This window comes from Lolium perenne, chromosome 5 (genome assembly GCF_019359855.2).
Source record: "Lolium perenne isolate Kyuss_39 chromosome 5, Kyuss_2.0, whole genome shotgun sequence".
NCBI lineage: Eukaryota > Viridiplantae > Streptophyta > Magnoliopsida > Poales > Poaceae > Lolium > Lolium perenne.
In genome coordinates this window covers 21,131,333-21,145,285 of record NC_067248.2, presented here as the reverse complement: position 1 = coordinate 21,145,285, position 13,953 = coordinate 21,131,333, and the positions used below count along the sequence as shown (strand labels likewise).

General features: G+C 43.7%; 1 protein-coding gene across 1 annotated transcript in view; it reads left to right on the top strand.

The window, feature by feature from the left end:
- The window catches only part of LOC127303182 (uncharacterized), a 66,811-nt gene extending 52,904 nt beyond the window's left edge, over positions 1-13,907 (top strand). The window contains exons 2-4 of the mRNA XM_071820694.1: positions 7,273-7,311; positions 12,513-13,450; positions 13,518-13,907. Coding sequence (XP_071676795.1) covers positions 7,273-7,311; positions 12,513-13,450; positions 13,518-13,907 — 1,367 coding nt within the window. The remainder of the gene's footprint in view (positions 1-7,272; positions 7,312-12,512; positions 13,451-13,517) is intronic.
- Positions 13,908-13,953: the final 46 nt, after the last annotated feature.

The window sequence follows — 13,953 nt, the reverse complement described above, 5'->3', positions numbered from 1 at the left end:
TTAAAATGATCCGGAAGGTTCTATGGAAGGTTCTAGAAGGTTCTAGAAAAGTCCAGAAGAAACCACCAAGGAAGGCGGAGTCCCGGTGGGACTCCACCTCCCATGGCCGGCCAACCCTAAGGGGGAGGAGTCCCAAGTGGACTCCCCAAAGGGGGCCGGCCACCCCCTCCCAAGGAAGGTGGAACTCCCACCTCTAGTGGGAGTCCTAGCTTGGGTAGGTTTCATGAGTTATGGAAGGTTTTGGTTTGGGGTCTTATTCGAAGACTTGTAGACCAACTCTTGGGTGTTCCACCTATATAATGAGGGCCAAGGGGAGGGGGCCGGCCACCCCAAGACCACAGCCTGGCCGCCCCCCTCAAGTGGCCGGCCACCCCCTCCCAAACCCTAGCCGCCCCCTTCTTCTCCATAAGCTCCCGCACGCTTAGCGAAGCTCCGCCGGAGTTCTCCACCGCCACCGACACCACGCCGTCGTGCTGTCGGATTCAAGAGGAGCTACTACTTCCGCTGCCCGCTGGAACGGGGAGGTGGACGTCATCTTCATCAACAACCGAACGTGTGACCGAGTACGGAGGTGCTGCCCGTTCGTGGCACCGGAGGGATCATGATCAAGATCTTCTACGCGCTTTTGCAAGCGGCAAGTGAACATCTACCGCAGCAACAAGAGCCTCATCTTGTAGGCTTTGGAATCTCTTCAAGGGTGAGACTCGATAATCCCCTCGTTGCTACCATCTTCTAGATTGCATCTTGGCTTGGATTGCGTGTTCGCGATAGGAAATTTTTTTGTTTTCTATGCAACGTTATCCTACAGTGGTATCAGAGCCGTGTCTAACTGTCTATGCATAGATGGTTGCACGAGTATAACACAATGGTTTTGTGGGCGTTGATGCTCTTGTTATCTTTAGTTTGAGTACTTTGCATCTTTGTGGCATAGTGGGATGAAGCGGCTCGGACTAACTTTACATGACCGCGTTCATGAGACTTGTTCCTCGTTCGACATGCAACTTGTATTGCATAAGAGGCTTTGCGGGTGTCTGTCTCTCCTACTATAGTGAAGATTCAATTTACTCTTCTATTGAAAACATTAGTATCAACGTTGTGGTTCATGTTCGTAGGTAGATTAGATCTCTCTCGAAAACCCTAAACCACGTAAAATATGCAAACCAAATTAGAGACGTCTAACTTGTTTTTGCAGGGTTTGGTGATGTGATATGGCCATAATGTGATGATGAATATGTATGAGATGATCATTATTGTATTGTGGCAACCGGCAGGAGCCTTATGGTTGTCTTTAAATTTCATGTTGAGTAGTATTTCAAAGTAGTTGTAATAGTTGCTACATGGAGGACAATCATGAAGACGGCGCCATTGACCTTGACGCTACGCCGACGATGATGGAGATCATGCCCGAAGATGATGGAGATCATGTTCGTGCTTTGGAGATGAAGATCAAAGGCGCAAAGACAAAAGGGCCATATCATATCACATATGAACTGCATGTGATGTTAATCCTTTTATGCATCTTATTTTGCTTAGATCGCGACGGTAGCATTATAAGATGATCCCTCACTAAAATCTCAAGATAATAAAGTGTTCATCCTTAGTAGCACCGTTACCAAGACTTGTCGGTTCGAAGCATCTCGTGATGATCGGGTGTGATAGAATCAACAAGTACATACAACGGGTGCAAGACAGTTTTGCACATGCGGATACTAAGGTGGCCTTGACGAGCCTAGCATGTACAGACATGGTCTCGGAACACGTGATACCGAAAGGTAGAGCATGAATCATATGGTTGATACGATGAACACTTTGAGTGTTCGCCATTGAAATCACACCTTGTCTCGTGATGATCGGACTTAGGTGCGGTGGATTTGGTTCGTGTGATCACTAAGACAATGCGAGGGATATTGTTTTGAGTGGGAGTTCACCTAGATTTTTAATTATGTTGAATTAAAATTTGAACTCAATTTATCATAAACATAGTCTGAGTAGTATTTTGAATTAATTTTGTAGTACTGGCATCCGTTTACTACTATGCGCTAGTCTTGTAATTGAGATAGAAATACCGTTAAAATCTGACAAGAAACTTTACGGACTGGTACCGTATTGTTAAAGAATCAAAATATAATTAAGTCCTATTGCAAACTTTTAGTAAACCTCACATTGTTGATTCAAAGAACTATGGTTTCAATTAGTACCTAAAGTTATCTTGTCTCCGTGAAACTTGAAGTTCAAATCTGTTTGAAAAGTAAGGAGCTGAAAATTTAGTTTTCAGAAATAATCAAGGTATGAGATATATGTGATATCTAAAGACCTTATTGCAAGATGATAGATTATAATTTAGTGAGACTACATAAACTCATAAGTTTTATGGGAATGTACGAAGGTTGAAGACGCAAGGCGTCCCAATCCTCCAACTATTGGGGCACTAACGATATTCGCATATCCATGAAGTGATTGTCCTTAGTATGCACCGTTGCTATGACTCGTAGTTTCGAAACATCACGTGATGATCGGGTGTCATAGATTCTACGTGTGCATACAACGGGTGCAAGCCAGATTTGCACATACGAATACTAAGGTTAAACTTTATGAGCCTAGCATGTACAGACATGGTCTCATAAAGTCGTCATGAATTGATGGATAAAATTATAAGTGAAATTGTTCATCATATTAAAAGATTACTAATAGTGAAATCCGGAACACTTGTCATATGATGATCAACTTCAAAAGTAAGAACCTCAAGATTATTGGTATTTGACCAACAAATCTAGAAGTTATTGATGTTGAAGTGTTTTTCTGAATAATGAGGAAAGCTAAAAGAGAAACTACAAAAGATATTTTGGCAGAAAGAAATAAAAGACTAGAAAGTCTAGCTCAGGTGTATATAAATGATATACATGTTATGGTTGTATTCTTAGTTAGGTCACACAATGAAATTCTTGGGTATTTATACCATATTGGTTGGTATGAAGTGTCATACAAAACAACGCAATACAAGAATACAATGGCCTAAGTGACTGACAAGGAATATGATAGGAATGCACGTCTGGAACAAAAATAAAGTGTTATTATGTTCATCGTTGGCATTCTATCTAGCCCTTAGAATTTATAATAAAGAACTTAATAATTGTTATTTTGCTCTTGTCAAATAAAAACAATGAGTTGTTCAAATTATGACATTACTCCATGTACGATGGATAAGTTATTATAAATTTTAAAGGTGAAACACACATACATAACACTGGCGCTAAAATGCCGTAAGGCAAATGATTTGAATTCCACTTATTTGTGGAACCGCTATTTAGGTCATGTTGGAAAGGAACGCATGAAGAAACTCCATGCAAATGGATTATTGGAGTCATTTGATTTATGAATCATTTGGCGCTTGCAAATCTTTTCTAAAAGGATGACTAAAATACCGTTCATAGGCCAAGAGTTGAACGGGCAACTAACTTAGTGAAAACATACATGATGATGTATGTGGTTCACTGGACATAGTTGTGTGCGGGAGATTCTTCTACTTCATGAAAACTTCAATCAATGAATTGAGTATATATATATGTGGATATATTCGATAAGGAAGAAGTTTGAAACATTTGAATAGGTTCAAATAAATTTTAGCATGAAGTGGAAATCATCGTAATAGAAAAGTCAAATATCTATGATTGGATCATAGTGGAAATATTTGAATTACTAGTTTTAGCGAACATCTAAGAGAGGTATGAAATTGTTCTACATCTCACGTTTCTTGGAGTATCATAGTGATGATGAAGTATCCGAGAGATGTATCCAAAACTTGTTGGATTAATGATAAGATAAAATATTATGACGCCATTATATTTTTGTGGATTATGCTTTAGTGACTACCGCTTTTACACTAAATAGAGCATCATCATGATTCGTAGAAATGACACCATACGAGTTATGGCATGGGTATAAACCCTAATAGTCCTTTCTTTAAATTATGGTCTAAAAGTTTACAACCAAAATCAGATAAATGTCTTTGTTGGTTATCCGAAAGAATTGATTGGGAATTCTTTCCACTATGAAGTAAACGACAAAAGTGTTTGTTAATGTTACTTGCTTATTTCCAAGAAATTGTTTTCTAGCGAAATATTTGAGTGGGAGGACAATAGAACTTGATAAGGTTTATGAACCTGAGCATAATGATCAGAGTAGCGCAGCATCGGAAATTGGTTCCGGAAGCGACCACGACGATCATGGCTTCCATGACTACAAAGTGTTTTAGCCATGGAGATCAAAGTACATATTGAACCTTGTAGGTATGGTTTACTTTGTGATCAAATAAATGATTTGTGGACAAAGGATTGATTGTGAACAATGATAAACCAACTACAAACAAAGAAGTTATGATGGGCCCTGACTCCGTTAAAATGGCTATACGCCATGAAATCCAAGATAGATAAATACTTTTTGAAAGTAAATAGATCTATAAAATTGATGGACTTGGATGAAATATCCTTGAAGAAGCTCGACTTGTCGAAAAGTTGTTTACGACAAAGTTCAAAGAGTTGACTACGATAAGATTAGATCTTCCGTAGCAATGCTTCTATGTGGATTATTCTAGTAATCACTACATATTTCTTTTATGAGATATGCTAGTAGGATGGCAAAATACATTACTTATCAGACGTGTGTATTAAAGGTGTATACAAGATACAACCAATTGTTTTGCTAGTCCGTGGAATACTAGATAGGTATACAAACTTCAATAAGATGAAGTGAGTATCACGGAGTTGGAATCTTCACCAGATGAAATAGTCAAAGAGTTTTTGATTTCATCAGAAACGATGAAGAGGCTTGCATTTGCAAGAAATTAAGTGGGAGCGCTGAGACATATTTATAATACTTTATGTAGATGACATATAGTTGGTTATAAATGATGTAATTATATACTTGATTAAAAGGTTTCATTGAGAAATTAACTTCAATGAAAGGATATGGACTGAAACAAATTTAGTGTCAAGATCTATGAAGATAGATTGAAACACATAACAAGTTTAAGTCAAAGTACATAGAATGGATATTGAAGTAGTTCAATATAGAAATATTAAGAAAATGTTCTTGTCATGTGAAGGTTTAACAAGACTTGAGTGTATCTGACACTCGATGAGTAAAAACACATGAGTGATTTTAGATCATGAATAATATGTACATAATCAGATATCTTGTGCTCTAAAAAGTTAGAAGCATATACCAGAATGATTCATGTGATGATCATTGAAAAACAGTAAGAATATTCTTGAGTACTTAAGAAGAACCAAGAATATATATATAGTTTTTGTATGAAGAAATGACAAACAAATCGCTGTAAAGTGTTGCACCGATATTTGTTTTGTCACATATGAAAATAATTTTTCAATCTCAAATTAGACTAAGTGTTGTTTAAAAGGTAGCACAATGAGCTAGAAGTTGTCTATGCTAGATTTAGAAGAGTTCTAAATATTGTGACGGATTCTACAAAAGAAGGAAGAATATGTCATTGTTTTGACAATGACAAATAATGTTAAAGTCAAGAGGTTCTTTGAGAACTTGGTGTAGTTCCGGCAGAGTCAGAACTTTGAAGCTATATTGTGTGTGACAATATTAGTGACATATTTCAGATCGCGGAATTAAGGTTCCACCGGAAGACCAAACATATTTAATGCCGACTCATTTGGAAATGAGTGATGCGTTGAGACGCAAATGAATTACAAAATACATACAGTTCTGAGCATGTCAGATCCGTTGACTAAAACCTCTCCCGTGAGAAAAATATGATAAAGCACCGGAAGGCCAAGGTGTTATATCTTTACAAATGTAAACTAGATTATTGACTCTAGTGCAAGTGGGAGACTGTTGGAGATATGCCCAAGAGGCAATAATAAAATGGTTATTATAATATATCTTTAAGTTTATGATAATGTTTACATACCATGCTATAATTGTATTAACCGAAACATTGATACATGTGTGTTATGTGAACAACAAGGAGTCCCTAGTAAGCCTCTTGTATAACTAGCTTGTTGATTAATAGATGATCATGGTTTCGTGATCATGAACATTGGATGTTATTAATAACAAGGTTATGTCATTATATGAATGATGTAATGGACACACCCAATTAAAGCGTAGCATAAGATCTCGTCATTAAGTTATTTGCTATAAGCTTTCGATACATAGTTACCTAGTCCTTATGACCAAGAGATCATGTAAATCACTTATACCGGAAAGGTACTTTGATTACACCAAACGCCACTGCGTAAATGGGTGGTTATAAAGGTGGGATTAAGTATCCGGAAAGTATGAGTTGAGGCATATGGATCAACAGTGGGATTTGTCCATCCCAATGACGGATAGATATACTCTAGGCCCTCTCGGTGAAATGTCGTCTAATGTCTTGCAAGCATATGAATAAGTTCATAAGAGACCACATACCACGGTACGAGTAAAGAGTACTTGTCAGGAGACGAGGTTGAACAAGGTATAGAGTGATACCGAAGATCAAACCTCGGACAAGTAAAATATCGCGTGACAAAGGGAATTGGTATCATATGTGAATGGTTCATTCGATCACTAAAGTCATCGTTGAATATGTGGGAGCCATTATGGATCTCCAGATCCCGCTATTGGTTATTGGTCGGAGTGAGTACTCAACCATGTCCGCATAGTTCACGAACCGTAGGGTGACACACTTAAAGTTGGATGTTGAAATGGTAGAACTTGAATATGGAATGGAGTTCGAATATTTGTTCGGAGTCTCGGATGCGATCCCGGACATCACGAGGAGTTCCGGAATGGTCCGAAGAATAAGATTCATATATAGGATATCATTTTATGTGAATTAAAATGATCCGGAAGGTTCTATGGAAGGTTCTAGAAGGTTCTAGAAAAGTCCGGAAGAAACCACCAAGGAAGGCGGAGTCCCGGTGGGACTCCACCTCCCATGGCCGGCCAACCCTAAGGGGGAGGAGTCCCAAGTGGACTCCCCAAAGGGGGCCGGCCACCCCCTCCCAAGGAAGGTGGAACTCCCACCTCTAGTGGGAGTCCTAGCTTGGGTAGGTTTCATGAGTTATGGAAGGTTTTGGTTTGGGGTCTTATTCGAAGACTTGTAGACCAACTCTTGGGTGTTCCACCTATATAATGAGGGCCAAGGGGAGGGGGCCGGCCACCCAAAGACCACAGCCTGGCCGCCCCCCTCAAGTGGCCGGCCACCCCCTCCCAAACCCTAGCCGCCCCCTTCTCCTCCATAAGCTCCCGCACGCTTAGCGAAGCTCCGCCGGAGTTCTCCACCGCCACCGACACCACGCCGTCGTGCTGTCGGATTCAAGAGGAGCTACTACTTCCGCTGCCCGCTGGAACGGGGAGGTGGACGTCGTCTTCATCAACAACCGAACGTGTGACCGAGTACGGAGGTGCTGCCCGTTCGTGGCGCCGGAGGGATCGCGATCAAGATCTTCTACGCGCTTTTGCAAGCGGCAAGTGAACGTCTACCGCAGCAACAAGAGTCTCATCTTGTAGGCTTTGGAATCTCTTCAAGGGTGAGACTCGATAATCCCCTCGTTGCTACCGTCTTCTAGATTGCATCTTGGCTTGGATTGCGTGTTCGCGATAGGAATTTTTTTGTTTTCTCTGCAACGTTATCCTACATTATCGTGCATCCAAATCCTTGAGCCAAAACCTATGCCATTTGTGTCCACCATACCTACCTACTATGTGGTATTTCTCTGCCATTCCAAAGTAAATTGCTTGTGTGCTACCTTTAAAATTTCATTCCTTGTCTTTGCAATACATAGCTCATGGGAAAATAGCTTAAAAACTATTGTGGTATTGAATATGTAGCTTATGTATCTTATTTCTTATAAGTTGCTTGTTGAGCGGTAACCATGTTTCTGGGGACGCCATCAACTATTACACCTTTGTTGAATATCATGTGAGTTGCTATGCATGTTCGTGTTGTCTGAAGTAAGGGTGATTTGTCATGATTAAATGGTTTGAGTATACATATTGTTAGAGAAGAACATTGGGCCGCCAACCAAAGCCATGTATCATGGTGGAAGTTTCAGTTTGGACATTAATCCTCAACCTCTTATGAGAATATTATCTGTTGTTGAATGCTTTAAGCATTAAAGAGGAGTCCATTATCTATTTTCTATGTTGTCCCGGTATGGATGTCCTCAAGTTGAGATCTATCAAAAACGAGAAATCAAATGCGATCTATCTCCTTGGACCTTTGTATAGGTGGCATAGAGGTACCCCTTTGTGACACTTGGTTGAAACATATGTAATGCAATGATAATCCATGGAAATCCGAGCTAACTAGGACAAGGTGCGAGCACTATTGGTATTCTATGCATGAGGCTTGCAACTTATAGGATGTTTTATGCATAACACATATGAATTATTACTACCGTTGACAAAATTGTTTCTATGCTTTCAAAATAAAAAGCTCTAGCACAAAGAGTAATCCATGCTTCCCTCTGCGAAGGGCCTTTCTTTTACTTTATGTTGAGTCAGTTTACCTACTTCTTTCTATCTTAGAAGCAAACAGTTGTGTCAACTGTGTGCATTGATTCCTACATACTTGGTTATTTGCACTTTGGGTTGACAATTATCCATGAGATATACATGTTGAAAGTTGAAAGCAACTGCTGAAACTTATATCTTCCTTTGTATTGCCTCAAAACCTTCTATTAAGAATTTATTTCTTTATGAGTTAACTCTTATGCAAGACTTATTGATGCTTGTCTTGAAAGTACTATTCATGAAAAGTCTTTGTTGTATGATTCAGTTGTTTAGTCATTATCTTTACCATTGCTTTGAATCACTTCATTCATCTCATATGCTCTACAATAGTATTGATAAAAATTATGATAGTAGCATGTCACTTCAGAAATTATCCTTGTTATCGTTTACCTACTCGAGGGCGAGTAGGAACTAAGCTTGGGGATGCTTGATACGTCTCCAATGTATCTATAATTTCTGATGTTCCATGCTAATTTTATGACAATACCTACATGTTTTGCTCACACTTTATAATGATTTTATGCATTTTCCAGAACTAACCTATTAACAATATGCCGAAGCACCAGTTCCCGTTTTCTGCTGTTTTTGGTTTCAGAAATCTTACACAGGAAATATTCTCAGAATTGGACGAAACAAAAGCCCACTATCTTATATCTCACGGGATGTTCCAGAACACCGAAGGAGAGTCAGAGGCGGCCAGCAGGGGGCCCAAACCAGAGGGCAGCGCGGCCAGGCCCCCAGGCGCGCTAGCCTATGGGGAGGCCACCCTGGCTCCACCGACATCGCCCCTTCGCCTATAAAAAGCTCCGTCTCCGAAAACCCTACGAGAACCGACGATATTCCACAAAGAGTTCCGTAGCCGCCGCCATCGCGAAGACAAGTTTTGGGGGACAGAAGTCTCTGTTCCGGCACGCCGCCGGGATGGGGAATTGCCCCCGGAGTCATCTCCATCAACACCACCGCCATCTTCATCGACGATGCTGACTCCCATGATGAGGTGGGAGTAGTTCTCCCCCGAGGCTGAGGGCTCTACCGGTAGCTATGTGGTTCATCTCTCTCTCCCATGTGATCTTTATGTGATCATGAGCTTTGTATCACTATTAATCTATGTGCTACTCTAGTGATGTTATTAAAGTAGTCTATTCCTCCTCCATGATGTAATGTTGACAGTGTGTGCATCATGTAGTACTTGGCGTAGGTTATGATTGTAATCTCTTGTAGATTATGAAGTTAACTATTACTATGATAGTATTGATGCGATCTATTCCCCCTTTCATAGCTATTGTTGACAGTGTGTATGCTATGTTAGTACTCGGTCTAAATTGCAACGGTCTATTATGCACTCTAGAGGTTACTTTAATATGAACTCCGGATGTTGTGGAGCTTGTTTACTCCGGCTTGAGGTGTGCTTTTATAGCCCTACACAATGAATGGTGTTTGTTATCCAACAAGAGAGTGTAGAGTAGCTTTATTTAATTATGTGATCATTGTTGAGAGTGTCCACTAGTGAAAGTACGATCCCTAGGCCTTGTTTCCAAATATCGAATCATCGTTTATTTACTGTTCTACTGCATGTTTACTTGCTGCCATATTTATTTCAGATTGTTATTACCACTCATAATCATCCATATTACTTGTATTTCACTATCTCTTCGCCGAACTAGTGCACCTATACATCTGACAAGTGTATTAGGTGTGTTGGGGACACAAGAGACTTCTTGTATCTTAATTGCAGGGTTGCTTGAGAGGGATATCTCTGACCTCTACCTCCTTGAGTTCGATAAACCTTGGGTGATCCACTTAAGTGAAATTTGATGCTGTTCTATAAATCTCTGCTCTTGGAGGCCCAACACTGTCTACATGAATAGAAGCGTGCGTAGACATCAATAGGCAGCTCACAAGATCTAAACATGATGGCACAATAGGAGAAGACAACCATCTAGCTACTGCTATGGACCCATAGTACAAGGATGAACTACTCACGCATCAGTCCGGAGGCGGGCATGGTGACGTAGAGCCCTCCGGTGATGATTCCCCTCTCCGGCAGGGTGCCGGAGGAGATCTTCTGAATCCCCCGAGATGGGATTGACGGCGGCGGCGTCTCAGTAACTTTTCTCGTATTTTGGCTCTCAGTACTAGGGTTTTCCGATACGAAGGAATATATAGGCGAAGGGGCAGCGTCGGGGGAGTCCCGAGGTGGGCTCCCCACACCTCGGCGCGGCAGGAGGTGGGGCCGCCCCGCCCTATGGGGTGGCCCCCCTGCTGGCCGTCTCCGACTCTTCTTCGATGTTCTGGAACACTCCGTGGAAAATAGGGCCGTGGGCTTTTGTTTCGTCCAATTCCGAGAATATTTCCTGTGTAGAATTTCTGAAACCAAAAACAGCAGAAAACAGGAACTGGCGCTTCGGCATCTTATTAATAGGTTAGTCCCGGAAAATGCATAAAAATGATATAAAGTATGAATAAAACATGTAGGTATTGTCATAAAACTAGCATGGAACATAAGAAATTATAGATACGTTGGAGACGTATCACCCCTCCTCCAATCCGTCGTTGTAGTCACCGTAATCCGCAAGCGGCGGCGAGTCGATGTGGACGGTAGCATGGTTGAGCATGTCAATGTACGACTCCGGCGGTCAACGGCAGGAATTTCGTCGACCACCTTGTGTGCATCACCCGACTCTGGCGGAGCCATCACCATCGTCGTCGTCAAGGCAGTCAGCGACGCCATCTTGGCAGCGGGTGGCTTCTTCGCAGCCTTCTTTGCCACCTTCTTCAGTGCCGGCGCCAGGGCCGACACCTTGCTGCTCGGCCGCTTCACCCGCTTGGCCGGAGCGGGAGGGGCAACTGCAGCGGGAGGCGCGGGGATGACGTGCTTCCCCAGCCGCTTCCGCTTTCCCGGAGCAGCAACAACGGGAGGCGCGTCAACCAGAGCGCCTTCAGTGGCGGCTGCCGCTGGATCCAGATGCGGTCGGTGGAGCTGGTCCGCGCGGCTCGGCCTAGCCCGGGAGTAGCGGCAGGTTGATTGCATCCATGTTGGTTCGGACGCTGGGGCTGCGGTGGCTGGAGATGGCCGGGGACGGCATAATCCGAAGCGGTATGTGGGGTGGAAGCGGGAACGTGCGAGCTGAAAATTCTTCCGCGCCAACGTGGGGGAGAAGATGGGGTTCGCGCTCGCGCGGCCTCTCCAACCCGAGAAGTTGGGGTTTCCACGGCGCGAATCGGGTGGCCCATTATTTTGGAAATGAGGGTCCGATGCGGGATCTAAACGGTCCCTTTTTTTGTCTCTGAACCGAAAATCGGCGGTTATTATGCGGGATCGAATGGGGATCTGCTAGAGAAATAGAGATGCTCTTAGTGACAGGCGCACGCTAAGGTCATCGGATGGCGCGACAGAATCGGATCGTGAGATAGTTAGTTCCCTGTAATCGCCTTTAGAGCATATACAATGGTGATATCTTAGCGGTGCCACGTAGGATAAATGCTCTTAGCATAATCTTTCTCACCACAAATTTAGGATGTCTCGTTGCTAAAGATAAGAGTAAAAAACAACTCATTCTACATCATATTTTATTGTTATATCCATATTATGTAGTAGGATTAAAATAAGACAGTCGTATCAACCATTGCACATGCGCTGAATAACAGAATCAGAAATGTCGCACGTTTACATGCGATCTGTGTTTTCTGTTTTTGCAGTGCAACGTTCAGACTTTCAGTTTGGTAACTACAAGAACCGTATCCCACCTCACCCTCTTTTGTTGATAGGAGTGAGAGGAGATGGAAAGAATATGGCGTGCGGGCCCATATGTATTCTCTAGGTGACGTGGGCGACAAAACAAAGTCAAACCCAGTTGATAAGGAGTTGTCTCCTAAACCTAAACGGTTCGGAGAGTTGTGGGGCCGGTGTAATAACTTGGACCAAATTTGTTGTATTCCGATCTCTCTCAAACCAAATTATCTTGGTCGTCGGTGCATGGCTGCGCCGGCGGATGCGCCTCTGCGGCTGCCACATCTCCCGGCGGACATCTTCATGGAGATCTTGTCCCGCGTGGGCGACGCCGTCGCCGTCGTCCGCTGTGCGGCCACCTGCAAAGCATGGCGCCGCCTCATCCTAGAGCCGTCCTTCCCCTCACCCCTCCTCGGATTCTTTTTCCGGGACACTTCTCCAAAGCGACCCCATCGCCGCCGGTACCTCGGCCGTCCCACGCGATTCCTCCTCATCGGCCGCCCTCATTCCGTCTTCCACTTGTCCCACTTCTTGCCGAACGCGGCCAGCCTCAGCGGATTCGACGCTGTCGCGTCAGGCGGACATGGGCTTATTGCGCTCCGCCGTGTCAAGGGCTACTCTTGCGACTCCATCAGGATCTGTGTCTGCAATCCCATGGCCGGGACCTCCACCTTTCTCCCCCCACTCCCTGTCCCTGACATATCGTTCCTCGAGAGCCTAGCATTTCTGGACGCAGATGGCTCCTCGTTCCGCTTGCTTGCATCGACGAAAAGATATCCAGACGCACACGCACCAGACGAGATGCTCCTGCGCGTCTTCTCCTCCCAAACAGGACAGTGGGGCATGGCGGTGACAGCCCAACTGCCTGACAACATGGCGGTCTACCTCCGCTTCCCTGCCGTCGTCCACCATGGCGACATCCACTGGATATGTTACAACCATCGGTTCGCGGTGGACGCAGTACTGGCCGTGCGCCTCGGCCAGACCGAGGCGTCGGCGCGCCGAATTGACCTTCCGCTGCACGCGGGCATAAACCGCCGCAACGAAGGGGCACTTCGCCTGTTCAGTTCAGCTTTGGGGTGTCTCTCTTTGGTTTATGTGGATAATAAACCTGTCATCTCCATCTGGAATTTTCAAGACGACGGCACGTGGGCGCTTCACAAGACGGTACATCTCATGTCCGATCCTTTCGCACTTTGCAGGCCCTCTATCGCAGCAATGTGCGACCAGAGCGGCTCCTTGTTCTTGACTCATGCAGGCAGTCACTACGGGAAAATCAGGCACTGCCGTGCAGCCAAACTTTGCCGTGAGCTGCTGCACGGCAAAGATTTCTTTGCCGTGCGTAGCAGGAAGAGCGCACGGCAACGAAAAAATGCACGGCAAAGTATTAGCGCAGCGCACGGCAAAGAAACATATCACGGCAAAGAAAGATATGGCGCACGGCAAAGAAGTGTCTCACGGCAAAGAATTGGAGAAGCGCACGGCAAAGATTTTGGGACGGCAAAGTTTGGCTGTAGTGAGTGGCCTTTTCATGGTGAACCTCGAGACAGGGATGACGTCCAAAGTATGCGATGCCTTTTGCGACAAGTACGAGTGCCCATACATGCCGGATTTGAGGTCTTGCCTGGGAGCCATGAAAAGTTTCTGATGCATGTGTTGGATCAAAATTCAGATTCCTATTCTTATACAATACG